A 17,974-nucleotide genomic window follows, 5' to 3' on the forward strand; every position below is an offset into this window, starting at 1 on the left:
GGGATCAGCCCCTTTAATATTTTCCACGTGTAAATTATCATGTATCTCTCCCGCCTGCGCTCAAGATAATACAGATTTAGGCTCTTTAGTCGGTCCCAATAGTTTAGATGTTTTACTGAGTGGATTCTAGCAGTAAAGGCTCTCTGCACACTCTCCAAGTCAGCAATTTCTCCAGCTTTGAAAGGGGCTGTCATTGTGCAACCCAACAAGTCATGACTGGATGAAAATATAATCTCTGCATTTAACTTGGAGTTGATTACAGCCAGAACGGGAGCAAGCACACACACACACACACACACACACACACACACACACACACACACACACACACACACACACACACACACACACACACACACACAGGGCGCCGGTGACTGTGTGGATAGCACACTGGATACGTAATCCTGTGGCCCGGGTTCGATTCCCGGCGCCGGCGAGAAACAAAATGGGCAAAGTTTCTTTCACCCTGATGCCCCTGTTACCTAGCAGTAAATAGGTACCTAGGAGTTAGACAGCGGTTACGGGCTGCTTCTTGGGGTGTGTGTGTGTGTGTACAAAAAAAGTTAAAAAATAAGTTAGTAGTAACTAACTTAGTTGTTAGTAACAACTTGTAACAGTTGATTGACAGTTGAGAGGCGGGCCGAAAGAGCAGAGCTCAACCCCCGCAAGCACAAATAGACGAATACACACACACAAACAGGCAAGACAGAGAGGGCTGGGCAGACTGCATATTTTTGGATTGCCAGAAAGACTTCGACGCAGTACCACATAAGAGACTAGTGCACAAGCTGGAGATACCTGCTTGATACCTGGGTGTTTACCTGAGATATTGATACTGTATTGCTCTATACTATACTATCAATAATGATATTAAGAGATACTGATACCTGAAATGTAGGCGGGAGTGAAAGGGAAGGTACTCCACTGGATAAGGGAGTACCTAAGCAACATAAGACAGCAAGTCACTGTGAAGGGGGAGGTCTCGGAGTGGCGAGGCGTCACCAGTGGAGTCCCACAGGAATCAGTCCTTGGACCTATACAGTTCATGATATATGTAAATGATCTCCCAGAGGGAATAGACTCGTTCCTCTCAATGTTTGCTGATGATGCAAAAATTATGAGGAAGATTAAGACAGAAGATAGTATAAGGCTACAAGATAACCTAGACAAACTGAAGGAATAGTCCAACAAATGGCTACTAAAGTTCAACCTAAGTAAATGTAAGGTAATGAAACTAGGAGGAGGAACTAGGAGGCCAGACACTGGATACCGAATGGGATATGAAGTCCTTCACCAAACGGACAGAGAGAAAGATCTAGGAGTTGATATCACACCAAACCTGTCTCCTGAAGCCCACATCAAAAGAATAACATCGGCGGCGTATGCGAGGCTGGCTAACATCGGAACTGCCTTCAGAAACCTGTGTAAGGAATCCTTCAGAGCCTTGTATACCACATATGTAAGACCAATCCTGGAGTATGCGGCCCTAGCATACCTCTGAAAACTTTTAGAGGTATGCCACTAGGCTAGTCCCAGAACTCAGAGGCATGAGTTATGAGGAAAGGTTATCTTGAGGTTATCTTGAGATGATTTCGGGGCTTTAGTGTCCCCGCAGCCCGGTCCTCGACCAGGCCTCCACCCCCAGGAAGCAGCCCGTGACAGCTGACTAACACCCAGGTACCTATTTTACTGCTAGGTAACAGGGGCATAGGGTGAAAGAAACTCTGCCAATTGTTTCTCGCCGACGCCTGGGATCGAACCCAGGACCACAGGATTACAAGTCCAGCGTGCTGTCCGCTCGGCCGATCGGCTCCCTTAGGTTAGGTTAGGTTCACGTCGTGAACCAAGGTTAGGTGCACCACACGTCGCTGGAAGACAGAAAAGCTGGGGTAGACATGATCACTACCTACAAAATTCTCAGGGGAATTGACGGTAGACAAGGATGGATTATTTAGCATGGGTGGTACACGCACAAGGGGACACAGGTGGAAGCTGAGTACCCAAATGAGCCACAGAGACGTTAGAAGGAACTTTTTCAGTGTCAGAGTGGTTGACAAATGGAATGCATTAGGAAGTGATGTGGTGGAGGCTGACTCCATACACAGTTTCAAGTGTAGATATGATAGAGCCCAATAGGCTCAGGAACCTGTACACCTGTTGATTGACAGTTGAGAGGCGGGACCAAAGAGCCAGAGCTCAACCCCCGCAAGCACAACTAGGTGAGTACAAATAGGTGAGTATACACACACACCAAGAGTCAATGCTCGATCCTGCAAGCACAAATAGGTGAATAGGTAAGTACACACACACACACACACACACACACACACACACACACACACACACACACACACACACACACACACACACACACACACACATACACATTACGGGCCTCGTAGCCTGGTGGATAGCGCGCAGGATTCGTAATTCTGTGGCGCGGGTTCGATTCCCGCACGAGGCAGAAACAAATGGGCAAAGATTCTTTCACCCTGAATGCCCCTGTTACCTAGCAGTAAATAGGTACCTGGGAGTTAGTCAGCTGTCACGGGCTGCTTCCTGGGGTGTGTGTGTGTGTGTGTGTGTGGTGTGGAGAAAAAAAAAAAAAAAAAAAAAGTAGTTAATAAACAGTTGATTGACAGTTGAGAGGCGGGCCGAAAGAGCAGAGCTCAACCCCCGTAAAAACACAACTAGTAAACACACAACTAGTAAACACACACACACACACACACACACACACACACACACACACACACACACACACACACACACACACACACACACACACACACACGTACATTTACGACACCCTCCTTGACCTTTTTCCCATGACTTCCACCCTTCGCATCTTCTCTCGCCTCCTCTCGTCTGCTTGACCTACCAACACCCCCCTCCCCCATCATCCCCCCATCATCCCCCCAATCCCCCCCCCCCTCCTCGCCCCCCCCTCCCCCCATCCTTCCCCAATACCCCCCTCCCCCTTCGTCCCCTCTGAGCCCCCCCCCCTACCCTTCAGACAGGTGAGTGAGCGGCTCTTAAGGGGAGGTCCTTTAATAACAATGAAGGGGAGGAGGAGGAGGCGAGAGCGTAATAAAGAAAAGGAGAGAAGTGAGAGATAAATAAAGAGTAAACAAGATAAACAAAAATGGCTATATCACATCAACTGAGACATGAGCGAAGGAGGTACTTGGGAGATTAAGAAGAAAGGAATCTTAGTTATTGAAGAGTAGTATTTGTTGGATGAGAGAGAGAGATGGGGAGGGGAAAGTGTGGATAGAGATAGAGGAGAGAATGAGAAAGTTGGGAAGGAAGGAGGTGGAGTGAGAGATGAAGGGAGGGGGGTGAGGGGGTGAGACAGAGAGAGAGAGAGAGAGAGAGAGGAGAGAGAGAGAGAGAGAGAGAGAGAGAGAGAGAGAGAGAGAGAGAGAGAGAGAGAGAGAGAGAGAGAGAGAGAGAGAGAGAGAGAGAGGGAGAGGAAGGAGGGAACTCCACAAGCCAGCAACAACAGCCTGGTTCATCGTCAATGAGCCGCAAATCCTGGACGGACCAATATTCAGATTTGTGTTGAGGGGGAAGGGGGGGGGGCCAGACCCTGGGGGGAGGGGGGAGGTTGCCGATGGATAGAGGGGGGCGAGGGGAGGGAGAGAAATAACGGACAAGAGAACAGAGAACGGAAAGAAAAAAGGAAGGATGAAGAAAGAAAAAAGGAAGGATGAAGAAAGAAAAAAGAGAGAGAAAGAAACCACTCACTCGAGGACCATGGAGAAAAAAAAGACAAAATATAATAAAAAATTATTTTTTATTCCTTTGTTTCCCCCTATTACCGTCTGTTTCTTATCCACTAATGCTGAAAGTGGATGGGAAGAAACCCCATCGAAACGATTGGGCGGAGAGAACAAGGAAGAGAACTACCAGCATTAACAAGGTAGCCTAATGAACAAATCCACAAGGGCCGTGACGAGGATTCGAACCTGCGTCCGGGAGCATCCCAGACACTGCCTTATATCGACTGAGCATACTGTCTGGGATGCTCCCGGACGCAGGTTCGAATCCTCGTCACGGCCCTCGTGGACTTGTTCATTTGATGCATCACGTTAGTGTGATCTCTGTGTTGTAAGGTTGCCTAGCAACCCACAATGTGATAAAAAAGAAGAAAAACTTGCATTCAGAAGCAAGACGAGTTATTATAAATTTAATAATTTAAATATTTACCCTCTCCCCCTCAAAAAAAAAAGTTCATGAGTAATTTTGTTTTAATAATTATTTGAATATAACTGGTACGTAGTTTGCTTCTTGTCGGAGTAACATGCAAGGTGCTTCCAGGCGATGAGGGCAGCACTGTCTTCCTCTTGAGGCGGGACCAAAGAGCCCAAGCTCAACCCCCGCAAGCACACCTTGGTGAGTACCACTACCACAGAAGGCGACTGCACAAAAAGTCTTTGAGATTCTTAAAACATGAACGTGTACATAAGAATATAAACATGTACTTAAGAATAAGAATTCAAATATTTCCGTTAGGAACTGCCTCGCGCTGGTCAATAGGTTACGGGCCCCCTGTGAGGCAGCTCCTGTGGGCCCCCTGTGAGGCAGCTCCTGTGGTCCCCATGTGAGGCAGCTCCTGTGGTCCCCATGTGAGGCAGCTCCTGTGGTCCCCATGTGAGGCAGCTCCTGTGGTCCCCATGTGAGGCAGCTCCTGTGGGCCCCCTGTAAGGCAGCTCCTGTGGTCCCCATGTGAGGCAGCTCCTGTGGGCCCCCTGTGAGGCAGCTCCTGTGGTCCCCATGTGAGGCAGCTCCTGTGGTACCCATGTGAGGCAGCTCCTGTGGTCCCCATGTGAGGCAGCTCCTGTGGGCCCCATGTGAGGCAGCTCCTGTGGGCCCCATGTGAGGCAGCTCCTGTGGTCCCCATGTGAGGCAGCTCCTGTGGGCCCCATGTGAGGCAGCTCCTGTGGGCCCCATGTGAGACAGCTCCTGCGGGCCCCATGCGTGGCAGCTCCTGTGGTCCCCATGTGAGGCAGCTCCTGTGGTCCCCATACGAAGCAGCTCCTGTGGTCCCCATGTGAGGCAGCTCCTGTGGGCCCCATGTGAGGCAGCTTCTGTGGGCCCCATGTGAGGCAGCTCCTGTGGTCCCCATGTGAGGCAGCTCCTGTGGGCCCCATGTGAGGCAGCTCCTGTGGGCCCCATGTGAGGCAGCTCAGTAGTGAATAAGGAGACAGATTGAGGTAAAAAAATTTCAGACACGGTTGGGCACTTCCATGCCGACTTGACCCTGTTGGGCCAGAACGTCCATTCCTCTTATTTGGGTGGTTAGGTTAGGGCACAGTCAGCGCGCTCCTGGCTGGCTGGCGGTGGTGGGGTGGTGGTCCCCCCTGGGGTCCCGGGGGGACCACCACCAATGGTGTACCTGAGGAACTGGTGCCCTATCCTAACCTGTTTTTTTTGCACGATTTGTCTCGAGCTTTTAAGATGAGTCTAGGGCCTCAATGAGGGGGTCTCTACTTATGAGAGGTACCGAGGATGAATGTTCAATAGTTGGAAACCAAAAAATACACTGGTGAAAGGCATATAAACGTTTTTGGAGTATTTTAATGGCATGAGCAAAAATGGACGATTTGTCCCGGGGGTGTTACGAGAGTACTACGGTATCAATTTGGGGGCCCTTACTTTTGAATGGATCAGAGGGTGAATGTTCAATAGATTCAAACCAAGAAACACTGTTGAAAGCGAATATAGAAGTTTTTGGAGTACTTTAATGAGGCTATGACTGAATAGTATAGGGAGTCCTTGGGCACAGCTCCATTTTCTGTAATGGTCAGAGGTGGATAACCCCAGTGGGGGTCAAGCATACAAGGGGGGGGGTCAAGATTCCTTACAAAGACCAAGTTTGGATATATAGGTGTAGTAAGCCTTATCTTGAATTTGCATGATACTGTGGGGTACATTGACATGAAGGGCGAGTCATAGAACAGGATCTGCATGTGAGATGGGTCATATTGGGGTTTTAAAGAAGTTAAGATAGCTTTAAAGAGTCCTGTGTGCTTGATAGTGGGGAAATGTTCAGTCAATAATTCTCGTGTTTTGAATCTGAATGAGGGGTCCTAGTTTGCGTTCTAGTCGTAAAATGAGTTCCTTAGTATATTTGCTATGGAAAATGAGCTTTCAGTACTCTATATAATTTGAAATGAGGTCAAGAAAGACATGTTTATGTGCGGGAAGAGTCAGGTTGGAAACTGTTTATTTCAGTCATCCCCCCTTGGCTTTGCTCCGTTTTCTGTAGCTAAAGTAAAGATTCCATTTTCTGTGGTATTCAGTTGAATACTGGTGAAAAAGGCTTACTTACATTTGTATGGTTCTAACCTGTTTATAGATATATTTTTCGGGCCTCAAATTAGATTTTAATATGAAAAATAGCATCAAATGTATGTCTATCTTTTGTAATAAACGTTACAAGCATTAACAATACCTGTGATATTTCATAGCATACGAAAAGAAGTTTAAATAGTGGGGCCTCAGCCATATTGTGTTGGGTTTGACACTTCTGACATTAATTTGACACTCGTAAATATACTATAAAGGAAAGTAGTTGAGTGGTTTAAGCAATTTAATACGTATTGGGGTATTCTGTATTAAATTTCATTTTTTAACATCATAACAGTTTTCAGCTATTGTGGTGGGGGCCCAATAACTTCATATAGCGCAACGACTGGCGCTATCTGTACTTAGTTCCCCCTAAACTTAAAACAGTTGCACAATCTTACTTAAACACATTGCTAAACACAAACAAAAACTCAATTTTTAACTTACACAAATAAACCCAGGGCTTTCACATTCGCGCAAAATACTTAGTCCCCCCTAAACTTGAACACTCACAATCTTACGGTGCTTTAATTTCCAAAGCCTTCCAAACCTGCACTGGGTCCTGCCCTGCTGACTGCGGCTGGATGGATTACAATTGAGCCAAAAACAGTTGGTCAGGGCGAGATACGGCCTCATTTTTAGAGACATTTACTATAGCAAAAGCTTGAACGTCGAGAACTGAATGCGGGCCTGCACGAGAGTTGTTCTTGGCACTCAAATGTTTAGAGATTAAAATACATAGAATCTGCAAGAGCCCACCCTAAGTCGCTCACGCGGCCAATAGACATGTTTTTCGCCCAAATGTATTTATTTAAAATAATACGTCAGATAGAAAGAGTTTCGCATTGCTATTATATTTACCTTATAAAGCCTCTTTATAAAAATGAAATGCCACTGCGTATTATGATTGTTTGATAATAAATATTGCATAAATACTTACACGATTTCATAAACAAAAAAAAAACTTTTAATGAGCCATGGTTGGAAGGCTTTATCATTACCATAATTACAAACTTTTAAAACTAACTAAAAATATATGTCTCATAGAGGAAGATTTATTCTTCAGGATATATATTATTTATTAATTAAAAGTTTCATTCTGTATAAAAAATGAAAGTTGCCAATATTTTCAAAGCTCTGGCCACTAATTTTTTATAAAGGTTTTCCAAGGGAGTAAATCTTGCTTCCTCTCTTTCTCCCAAATGCTTCCTCATTTGCACAGGAGCAGAGCAACCTTTGTGCGGGCCCTGGTTCAGTTCCCCAACGTCCGAGCTAATGGACATTACAAATTTCACTAAATGATGCAGTATCTTAGCTGTCTCTCTAATTATAAAGGTGTTAATCTTTTTTTTTTTAACCTTTGAGTGCTAGGTCTCAAAAAGGTTCTTTACCTCAGAGAGAGAGAGATTCTATTTTTGTCCATATTCGAGCGGAATGTTGAACAACCTTCGTGCGGGTCCTGGTTCAGTTCCCCAACGTCCGAGATATTGGACATTACAAATTTCACTAAATGATTCATTATCTTAGCAGCCTCTCTAATTATAAAGTTGTTAATCTTTTTTATAACCTTTGAGTGCTAGTTCTCAAAAGGTTCTTTACCTCAGAAAGAGAGAGAGAGAGATTCTATTTTTGTCCATATTCGAGCGGAATGTTGAGCAACCTTCGTGCAGGACCCGGTTCAGTTCCCCAACGTCCGAGCTATTGCACATAGCAAATTTCTCTAAATGAGGCAGTATCTCGCCCCCACCCCCCGGATCAATGATTTTAGGGCAGTAAATAAGCAATTGCAATCTAATCCCCCCCCCCCCCAAAAAAAAAAATACTGTTCATGAAAATGTGAGCTTATTTATACTAATTTATGAATATAAAAAAAACAACTCGACATTTGTACAATTTTTATTTACATAAATAAATTAGTCTCTATGCCTTTTTTGTCTTCTTAGGAAATAATCGGTCGAAGGACATGCGAAATGGTGCGTCTGCAAATGGGGCAGTTTCTCATAGATACAAGACAATTACTGCATGTTACCATATGTCTGCAGGGCAGCAGTACGACACTCAATGCATTGTTAAAGCACACCTTACACAAAATATCAGCAGCCCAAGACGTTGGCGTAGATGTGTTCATCACAGTTTCAACATGGGATGTCGCATCAAAGTCTGTGGCCTCTTCGCCAGTTTCAACATCCATTTCATTAGCGACTATAGTCGTCTCTTCCGCCTCTGTTTCAACAGGAGAAGGCAAAGCCCGCAAACCAAGATTAGTGCTCATGAACCCGCTCATTGATCCAACAACGTCGACATCCATTTCATTAGCTGTGGCGACTGTTTCCATGTCAGAGGGCCCGGATTGCCATTCCAGATTCGCAGGCTCTACCCTACCTTCCACATCCTCATGATGAATTCCCCTTAAACCCATTTCGGCTTTAGTGCTCTCTTGCATATACCACAACATTAATTCTATACATCTGGCCTCAGTAACAAACGGTAATAAATCTTTGGTGCTTTTGAGATATAGCCTTAAGGCAGGTCTCACACAGACATCAGGAAATCCAAAATGTTCAATTAATGCTGGGAAAAAACCCAAACCTTCCATCAGACCAGTTAAAAGATGTTCATCTATGGGTTTTATAGTTCGACGCTGCGAAGATTCTCTAGCATTCTTAATGAACTGTGCATCCTTTTTAATGTTGACAAAGGTGCACTCAGGATACCATTGCGCGTGCAGTGTCCAAGGGTCGTCAGCGGGTTCCCAATTACGAAAACCATTCCCACAGAAAAAGCAGCGCATGTGGTCACTTAGGCCTGTAAATTTAAGAAAAAAAATATTCCCATTCATTATTATTATTATAGCTCACATCCGGCAATGTTGTAATACAAAAACACACACACGCGCGCGCACACACACACACACACACACACACACACACACACACACACACACACACACACACACACACACACACACACACACACACACACACACACACTTCCCGGGACCAAAGAGCCAGAGCTCCACCCCCGCAAGCACAATTGGGGGAGTAAACACACTTTTTTTTTCAGATATATATACAAGAGTTGTTACATTCTTGTACGGCCTACGGCATTTCGGGCAGGTCCCTAGAATACAATCCCCACCGCGAAGAATCGTTTTTTACAACCAAGTACCCATTTTACTGTTGAGTTAAACAGAGGCTACAGTTAAGGATTTGCGCCCAGTAAATCCTCCCCGGCCAGGAGGATACACACGCACACACTAAAAATAACAAAAACTCCAACAATATTTGTTTACCACAGAAGAAAAATCCTGATTCTGCCAATTCGTGAGATGTTTGCTTGACACAACCAGTCCAGCTGAGGTCGAATGTTTCCAAACGCTGTTTGTATGTTGCCAAGCCTGGATATCTAGGTTTAGCGTATGGAATTACCCCCAGAACCTGCAAATCATCTCCAGTCATTTTAGTTTCTTCCTCGCGGGGTGGGGTCTCTAAAAAAACAAAGATGTTCCATCACATATATGCATAAGACACAGGTTCTAAGTCAATTCTTTCAAAAACAAAAAAAAAATAAAGAAAAATTATTTGAAAAGACTTACTGCGTTTATACTTATTTTTTTTTTTGTCCTCCCTCCACATCGCCAATACTAATTATTCACAGATAAACTAGTAAATTATATTTATACAATATACTCACGATCAGATGTTGCTATATTCTTTGGTTCGAATAGGGGTGAAAAGAAATCCAGCCCATATTCGAATGCCAGTTTGGTGATTTCCAAAGGAACGTTATTGTCCTTTTCGCCTCTTATGAAGGAACAATTTGGCGACACTTTCGCATGCCTACTACGGGGCGTATCGCCCTCAATCCAAGCATGCACAACTTTACAACAAAAGGCGCAGGAACAATGATCCGCAACTCTCAGATAATAAAATCCCTCATTCACCAGGTCTTGGGGGTTTAGCCACTCGACAGGCCAATTTATAAAGGTGTCTAAACGCATTTGGGCACATTTAAGACTGTCCCTGGAGTAAAACGTTTTAGTACGGGAAGGTTCCATTGTGTACTGGTGCGACACTGGCGAATGGAGGCAAGATCCTAGGCTATATATTGTCCGTCCTTTCCCTCCCCGAAATAAGTGTCAAAGATCGCTACATATGTGCTAGTTTCTTTTTTTTTTTTTTTTTTGGTTTGGCAATTCTAGCCACCGCTACTCTTTTTTTTTATGGCATAATTATGAGGAAACAGGGAAAGGAAAAAATGACTCGCAAATGTGCTAAATCATGTTGCATAATGCAGTGAATTAAAAAAAAAAAAGATGGCAGTTGGTAGTCTAGGAAAGGTGACCAAGTACTTATTTTTTGTGATAATTATCGAGAAATGTCATTAACTACATAAGGTATCCCTAATGTCAATAAGTTATCACAAACCTTCCAATAATGATGTGGCCTCCATGACTTTATATATATTTCATTAAGGGAATATGGTCTGACTACGGTTTTTTCATGGGGGGGGGGGGGGGACATTAAAAAAAAAAATTGTAACATGTCGCACTGTGTTTGACCTTTTCTGCTTCTGAAAAAAAAGGTTGCCAGTGTTTGGGTATTAAGCTGACGTATATTGATATTTTATGGCAAGATATTTGAGATACATATTGCGCTATTTGAGGTGTTTTTTTTTTTATGCTAATTAAATCAGTGAAAAAAAAAATGTTCCTATGGGCTTCTTGTTGGTCGAGGCCCTTATAATAATAATATAAATATTTGCTCAGTACGTGGTAACTTTTACACGCACTAGCAGGGATGGAGATATAAGGGCGCAAAGCCCCCACGACGAATATTCGCAGGGTCGACACAGGGCGGTTGACTAGGCTTTATCCAAAACATAAGGGAAAGTAAAAAAAGAAAAGAAAAATGGAGACGTGGCTGGAAACGCACACCGGATATTTAACCGATGAAGAATTTTGCAATAATGAAACTTGCATTGTGTATCCTGTAAACTGCATATCTTGCGTCCCGTACGGGATGGCGAAGGACATATCAGTGAAATACAAACACGCAAGCGCCTATGGTGAACGCAGGCCTTTGTATAATCTCAAGAGATGTGTTCCCCATGATCGCCCAATTCCCGGTTCAATTCATGTCTCCAATCGTCGAGCTGAAAATCTCCCTTGCATTATTGCTGCTGCAGTGCAATATGGTATAGGGGCGCCTGTAGAGAACAATGAGATCGCCAAGTCGCATATAGAAAAATCCAAAGATCGTGATATGCTCACCGGATTAAAAGAAGATACAACGCAAAATCGCCTCATCTATTTCAAAAAGGCTATAGAAGCCATAACGAGATTCATCAAGTCTTCTCCGGAAATCGCACGAGTTGTATTACCTGTGGGTATTGGTCGCACCTGTGTTCAAAGAGATGAAGTTTGGGAGGAAACATATCTTCCAATTATCGAAGATCTGTATGAAAACTTAAAACATTACGATGTTAATGTTATATTGGTGCGTAATGACCAGAGCTCCAAGGAAAAAAAAAATGTCCCTGGCAACTCTACGATGCGCAGTTGTCCCCCGCGCCGGCGTGAAAAGTGTATATAGACCCCCTTCCGAGTCACTACCTCACAAGCCAGCACTATGGAGCTCCCCTCCCTGATTGGCGACTTTGCCTCTTTGCCCATCTATAACAATCGTGATTGTCTGCTCTATGATTTGGATGCAACAAGCGTGCAGTTGAGCGAAATGGTGCACACTTTATGGGAACGATACCCCTATGCTCGATTGCATCGGAAAAACCTGCCGTACAAAAATCGTGCTGTTAGAACTGATAGAGATATCCCCGGCCTCATATTTGTTGGCGAAGCACCCGAATTCTGCAATAGGATGGATGACGACCCCTATGAAAGTTATGCTGTTTTACCGCACCTTATTGGATTAATCACCCAGTTTACCAACGGTCCAGCGACGCCATCTTCTTACAAAAAGCCCAGGTACGAAGCATGGAGTTTGGATGAGCATTTTTATGACGGCCTGAAAAATGATACCGAATACCAAAGATGGCGTTGGTTTGACAAAGCTCTGCGAAAAGCCATTGAACATATTCTTCAGAGAAGCCGAAGAGGACAAGTGGGAAGGATTATTTTCCCATATGGGTTGGGCAAGGCTTGCGGGCAGTATCTCACAAGTGGCGAACGAAACATATGGGAGACTAAATATTTCCCTGTGATGTGCAAATTAGCTCAGAAACTGCAAGAACGTGGTATAGACACTTTAATGATATGTCCTGTAAATAATGACACGCCAACTCGCTCTCCAACCCATGGCATCTTTAGACACAAGATTCCACGTATGGCCATTCCACCTGTTTCTACGAATGATAAAGACTCTGTTTCTACTGTCGGACCTGCCGCTGACGTGAGAGAAGACGGGTCAGCTGTCGTGGAAGATACCACGAGCGTTGCTGTGGAAGATGATCCATCTACCGGCGCCATGTCTGTTACTGTAGGAGATGAAGTGCTCACTATTGTGGAAGACGACGACAATGAAGACAAAGAGAAAATGGAAATGGAATATAATGAAGATGAGATTAGAAAAGCTGTAGAATCTATATTGTAATATTTCATACAAATTAAACCACAAAAAAAGAAATGTTAACCTGTATTTTTATTTACTTTTCCTAATTTCTCTACACACACACACACACATTTATTTATTTATTGTTTCCTAATTTCTCTGTACAAAAAGAAAAACTATGAATTACATATTATAAAAGCCTCTAACAACTCTATGTGACAAGGTGTATATAAGACGAAGGTTATGTTAAAAAACCTTTTTAATCGCTTCGAGATGTGTTCCAACTACATGCGAGCCAAATTACGGAGACTCAAAGATTCTATTATTGAAGTGGATTTCCCCAACGATGATATGATATATTTAAACCCGGGGACTGTATTGTCTATGATCTTCCTGCCCTACACCAGTTTTCTAATGGTTACTCCCAACAGCTGTGGGAAAAATATCCTTATGGGGTGGTTGAAAAGAAAATATGTCCTGAAACGCTTTGTGCTGTAGTTACGGATCGTGACACTCCAGGAAATATAATCCTCTCCCCGCCACCAGAACCTAATGTGCAGCCTTATCTCTTAGCCCTCATATGTCAATATAGTGTAGGTGCGTCTATTGAAAATAATGACATTAACCAATTTCATATTAAGCACAGTAAAGATATTGATTTAGTAGCGGGATTGCGGAGAGATACAACTATCAACAGACGATGGTGTTTTAAAAAGGCCGTGAGTCGCATTATGAGCGAAGCCAAGAGTAATAATTCTATCAAACGGATAGTTATGCCATTTGGTATAGGCTGCAATTCTGGGGTGGGTTGGTCTAGAGCAGGTGAAGAAGAAGAAGAATGGCTGGCATCTTACTACCCTACACTGGCTCATTTGGCTCATGTAATGAAAAAATGCAAAAAAGAATTTGTGCTGGTGCGTCCTAAACAAGATGGAGCAGGGAAAGGTCAAGTACCGCCACAAGTAGTGAAGAGACCATCGAGTAAAAGGAGGAACCTTAGATCTTATTACACTAACGACAAATAATAAAAAAGTGCTTGTTTTTTTTTGTATATGTACTCATAATAAAATAAAAAATTGTATAAATGTCAAGTTTTTTTTTTTTATCTGTTAAAGTAGTTTTTAAAAATAAGAGAGAGACCTCATCACTTATTCACCCCCATGACAAGTACTCTAGCAAATACTACCTGACATTTTTTTTTTAACATATTTCATCTTCAAGGGGAGTGTGCAATAATAATAATAATAATGATACATGATTTTTTTTATTTAGGTAAAAAACACATATATATATATATATATATATATACAAACAAAATAATGTTCTGATTGAACAGAGTCTGGGTTGGGGGACAAAGTCTCGGGATTTGGGGATAACCCCCCCCCCCCCCCCCATCAGGCCACCTGCACATTGTTCCTGTAGTATGTCCCCTTTGCATCATTAGTTCCTAAGAGTTATCTTGTGGGTGGAGCTTTATCTAGATCTGCCTTAATGACGGGATGCAAATTTTCCCTCCAATAAACCTCATCCTCTGGCGCAATTTCCTCAGCTTCGGAGGTGGAACAATAATCCCCATAATCCCCAAAGAAAATTTCTCTAAATGCATTCTGCGCTCGAACTTTGTCATGATAAATAAACCAGTTTTCACGCTGTTTAAAATCAATCCCCGCAAACTGTTTTTCTATTTCACCTTGGGCTTGCACCCACTCGATAAAGTTGGGTATTCCATTATACGCCACATTAATCAAGCCTATTCCTATTTCGACAGGTAGTCTTATTTCTGTTTCGTCACAAAAACCGCCATATACGGTCTCAACGGCGTTAATTTTTTTTGTTTTCTGTCTTTGAACATGTGAGTCTTCTAAATCTGCGCCTTTATACTGCTTTTCAATTGCCGCCAAAGCCTTGACGCGTGCGATGAACTTGGGCAATTCCTCATACTCCACGACGCAATGACCTCGTGAAATAAATACCAGGGGCGATTCCCTGCATTGCATCTTCCTCTTTTCCTCAACATCTACAGCCTGATGGCCGAGCTCTGATAAAAGATATAACAGAAAAAATTAATTGCATACGCCCATAGAGAGAGAGAAAAAAATCGTTGAACTTTATTGGATTTCTTTTAGATTTAACTTTTAACTACTTGGAACGAATTATCAATGAGGCACAAACCATGACAAGTCCTGTAAAGTATTAGGGTTTATGCATACCATTTATAGTCTCCATCACAGCTTGGTCGTATGATCTCTCACTGAGAACCCCACACCCACCCCAGCCAGATATAGGCCGAGACCTCCTGAACTTGCTGCCAGGGGTCGCCAGTTTATTTTTTTTGTTTTTTTATCTATAAGTTGGAATAAATAAGCTCGTATTTCCTTTGAACGTTTTTTGACAAAATTCTTGATGTGGGAAACAAATACTCAAATGTGTGAGGGAATGAAAATGCGCGAAGAGGCCATAATGGTCCTAAGAACACACATTCTTTCCACAGTCACTGATAAGTCGCCGGCTGGATGGATTGCAATTGCTTATTTACTGCCCTAAAATCATTGATCCGGGGGGTGGGGGCGAGATACTGCCTCATTTAGAGAAATTTGCTATGTGCAATAGCTCGGACGTTGGGGAACTGAACCGGGTCCTGCACGAAGGTTGCTCAACATTCCGCTCGAATATGGACAAAAATAGAATCTCTCTCTCTCTCTTTCTGAGGTAAAGAACCTTTTGAGAACTAGCACTCAAAGGTTATAAAAAAGATTAACAACTTTATAATTAGAGAGGCTGCTAAGATAATGAATCATTTAGTGAAATTTGTAATGTCCAATATCTCGGACGTTGGGGAACTGAACCAGGACCCGCACGAAGGTTGTTCAACATTCCGCTCGAATATGGACAAAAATAGAATCTCTCTCTCTCTCTCTCTCTTTCTGAGGTAAAGAACCTTTTTGAGACCTAGCACTAAAAGGTTAAAAAAAAAAAGATTAACACCTTTATAATTAGAGAGACAGCTAAGATACTGCATCATTTAGTGAAATTTGTAATGTCCATTAGCTCGGACGTTGGGGAACTGAACCAGGGCCCGCACAAAGGTTGCTCTGCTCCTGTGCAAATGGGGAAACATTTTCGGAGAAAGAGAGGAAGCAAGATTTACTCCCTTGGAAAACCTTTAAAAAAATTAGTGGCCAGAGCTTTGAAAATATTGGCAACTTTCATTTTTTATACAGAATGAAACTTTTAATTAATAAATAATATATATCCTGAAGAATAAATCTTCCTCTATGAGACATATATTTTTAGTTAGTTTTAAAAGTTTGTAATTATGGTAATGATAAAGCCTTCCAACCATGGCTCATTAAAAGTTTTTTTTTGTTTATGAAATCGTGTAAGTATTTATGCAATATTTATTATCAAACAATCATAATACGCAGTGGCATTTCATTTTTATAAAGAGGCTTTATAAGGTAAATATAATAGCAATGCGAAACTCTTTCTATCTGACGTATTATTTTAAATAAATACATTTGGGCGAAAAACATGTCTATTGGCCGCGTGAGCGACTTAGGGTGGGCTCTTGCAGATTCTATGTATTTTAATCTCTAAACATTTGAGTGCCAAGAACAACTCTCGTGCAGGCCCGCATTCAGTTCTCGACGTTCAAGCTTTTGCTATAGTAAATGTCTCTAAAAATGAGGCCGTATCTCGCCCTGACCAACTGTTTTTGGCTCAATTGTAATCCATCCAGCCGCAGTCAGCAGGGCAGGACCCAGTGCAGGTTTGGAAGGCTTTGGAAATTAAAGCACCGTAAGATTGTGAGTGTTCAAGTTTAGGGGGGACTAAGTATTTTGCGCGAATGTGAAAGCCCTGGGTTTATTTGTGTAAGTTAAAAATTGAGTTTTTGTTTGTGTTTAAGAGTTTAGCAATGTGTTTAAGTAAGATTGTGCAACTGTTTTAAGTTTAGGGGGGACTAAGTACAGATAGCGCCAGTCGTTGCGCTATATGAAGTTATTGGGCCCCCACCACAATAGCTGAAAACTGTTATGATGTTAAAAAATGAAATTTAATACAGAATACCCCAATACGTATTAAATTGCTTAAACCACTCAACTACTTTCCTTTATACACAAGGGAGGGAGCAAAGCATTGGCAAAAAATTATAGACCAGTTGCACTAACATCGCACATCATAAAAGTATTTGAGAGAGTGATTAGGAGTCAGGTCACCAATTTCATGGAGACCAATGACCTTCACAACCCAGGCCAACATGGATTTCGAGCGGGAAGATCGTGCCTCTCACAGCTACTTGAGCACTACGACAAAGTCACTGAGGCATTAGAAGAGAAACAGAATGCTGATGTGATATACACGGACTTCGCAAAGGCCTTCGATAAATGTGACCATGGCGTGATAGCACACAAAATGAAGTCAATGGGAATAACCGGTAAAGTAGGACGCTGGATACTCAGTTTTCTGTCAAACAGGACTCAGCGAGTAACTGTCAACCATATAAAATCTAGTCCAAGTGCAGTGAAAAGCTCTGTACCTCAGGGTACAGTCCTTGCACCACTGCTTTTCCTTATTCTCATATCAGATATAGACAAAAATACAAGTCACAGCTTCGTATCATCCTTTGCAGATGACACAAAAATCAGTATGAAAATTACCTCGGCTGAGGACATTGAAAAACTTCAAGCTGATATTAATAAAGTTTTCGACTGGGCATCAGAAAATAACATGATGTTTAACAGTGATAAATTCCAGGTACTCAGGTACGGTAAAAATGAGGACCTTAAACATAATACAGAGTACAAAACACAATCAAATGTACCCATAGTAGGAAAACAGCATGTAAAGGATTTGGGAATAATAATGTCGGACGACCTAACGTTTAAGGAGCATAACCAAGCAAATATTGCGACAGCCAGAAAAATGATAGGATGGATTACGAGAACTTTCAAATCCAGGGATCCCATCACAATGGTTGTACTCTTCAAGGCACTTGTGTTGTCCCGTCTTGAGTACTGCTCAGTACTCACTTCCCCCTTCAAAGCAGGAGAGAT

The 17,974-nt window shown here is 42.7% G+C and overlaps 2 protein-coding genes across 4 annotated transcripts in view; both read right to left on the minus strand.

The window, feature by feature from the left end:
- The window catches only part of LOC123755896 (Krueppel-like factor 8), a 292,335-nt gene that overhangs the window by 71,423 nt on the left and 202,938 nt on the right, over positions 1–17,974 (minus strand). The gene's annotated exons all lie outside the window — the stretch shown is intronic.
- LOC138350017 (baculoviral IAP repeat-containing protein 8-like) lies at positions 8,236–10,510 on the minus strand. Its single transcript, XM_069300169.1, has 2 exons — positions 9,647–10,510; positions 8,236–9,159 (listed from the first exon to the last, which is right to left on the minus strand). Exons 1-2 carry the CDS (start codon positions 9,810–9,812, stop codon positions 8,294–8,296), a joined length of 1,032 nt encoding a protein of 343 aa, XP_069156270.1. The 5' UTR covers positions 9,813–10,510; the 3' UTR covers positions 8,236–8,293.

Source organism: Procambarus clarkii, chromosome 43 (assembly GCF_040958095.1).
Source record: "Procambarus clarkii isolate CNS0578487 chromosome 43, FALCON_Pclarkii_2.0, whole genome shotgun sequence".
In the NCBI taxonomy this organism is placed as follows: domain Eukaryota; kingdom Metazoa; phylum Arthropoda; class Malacostraca; order Decapoda; family Cambaridae; genus Procambarus; species Procambarus clarkii.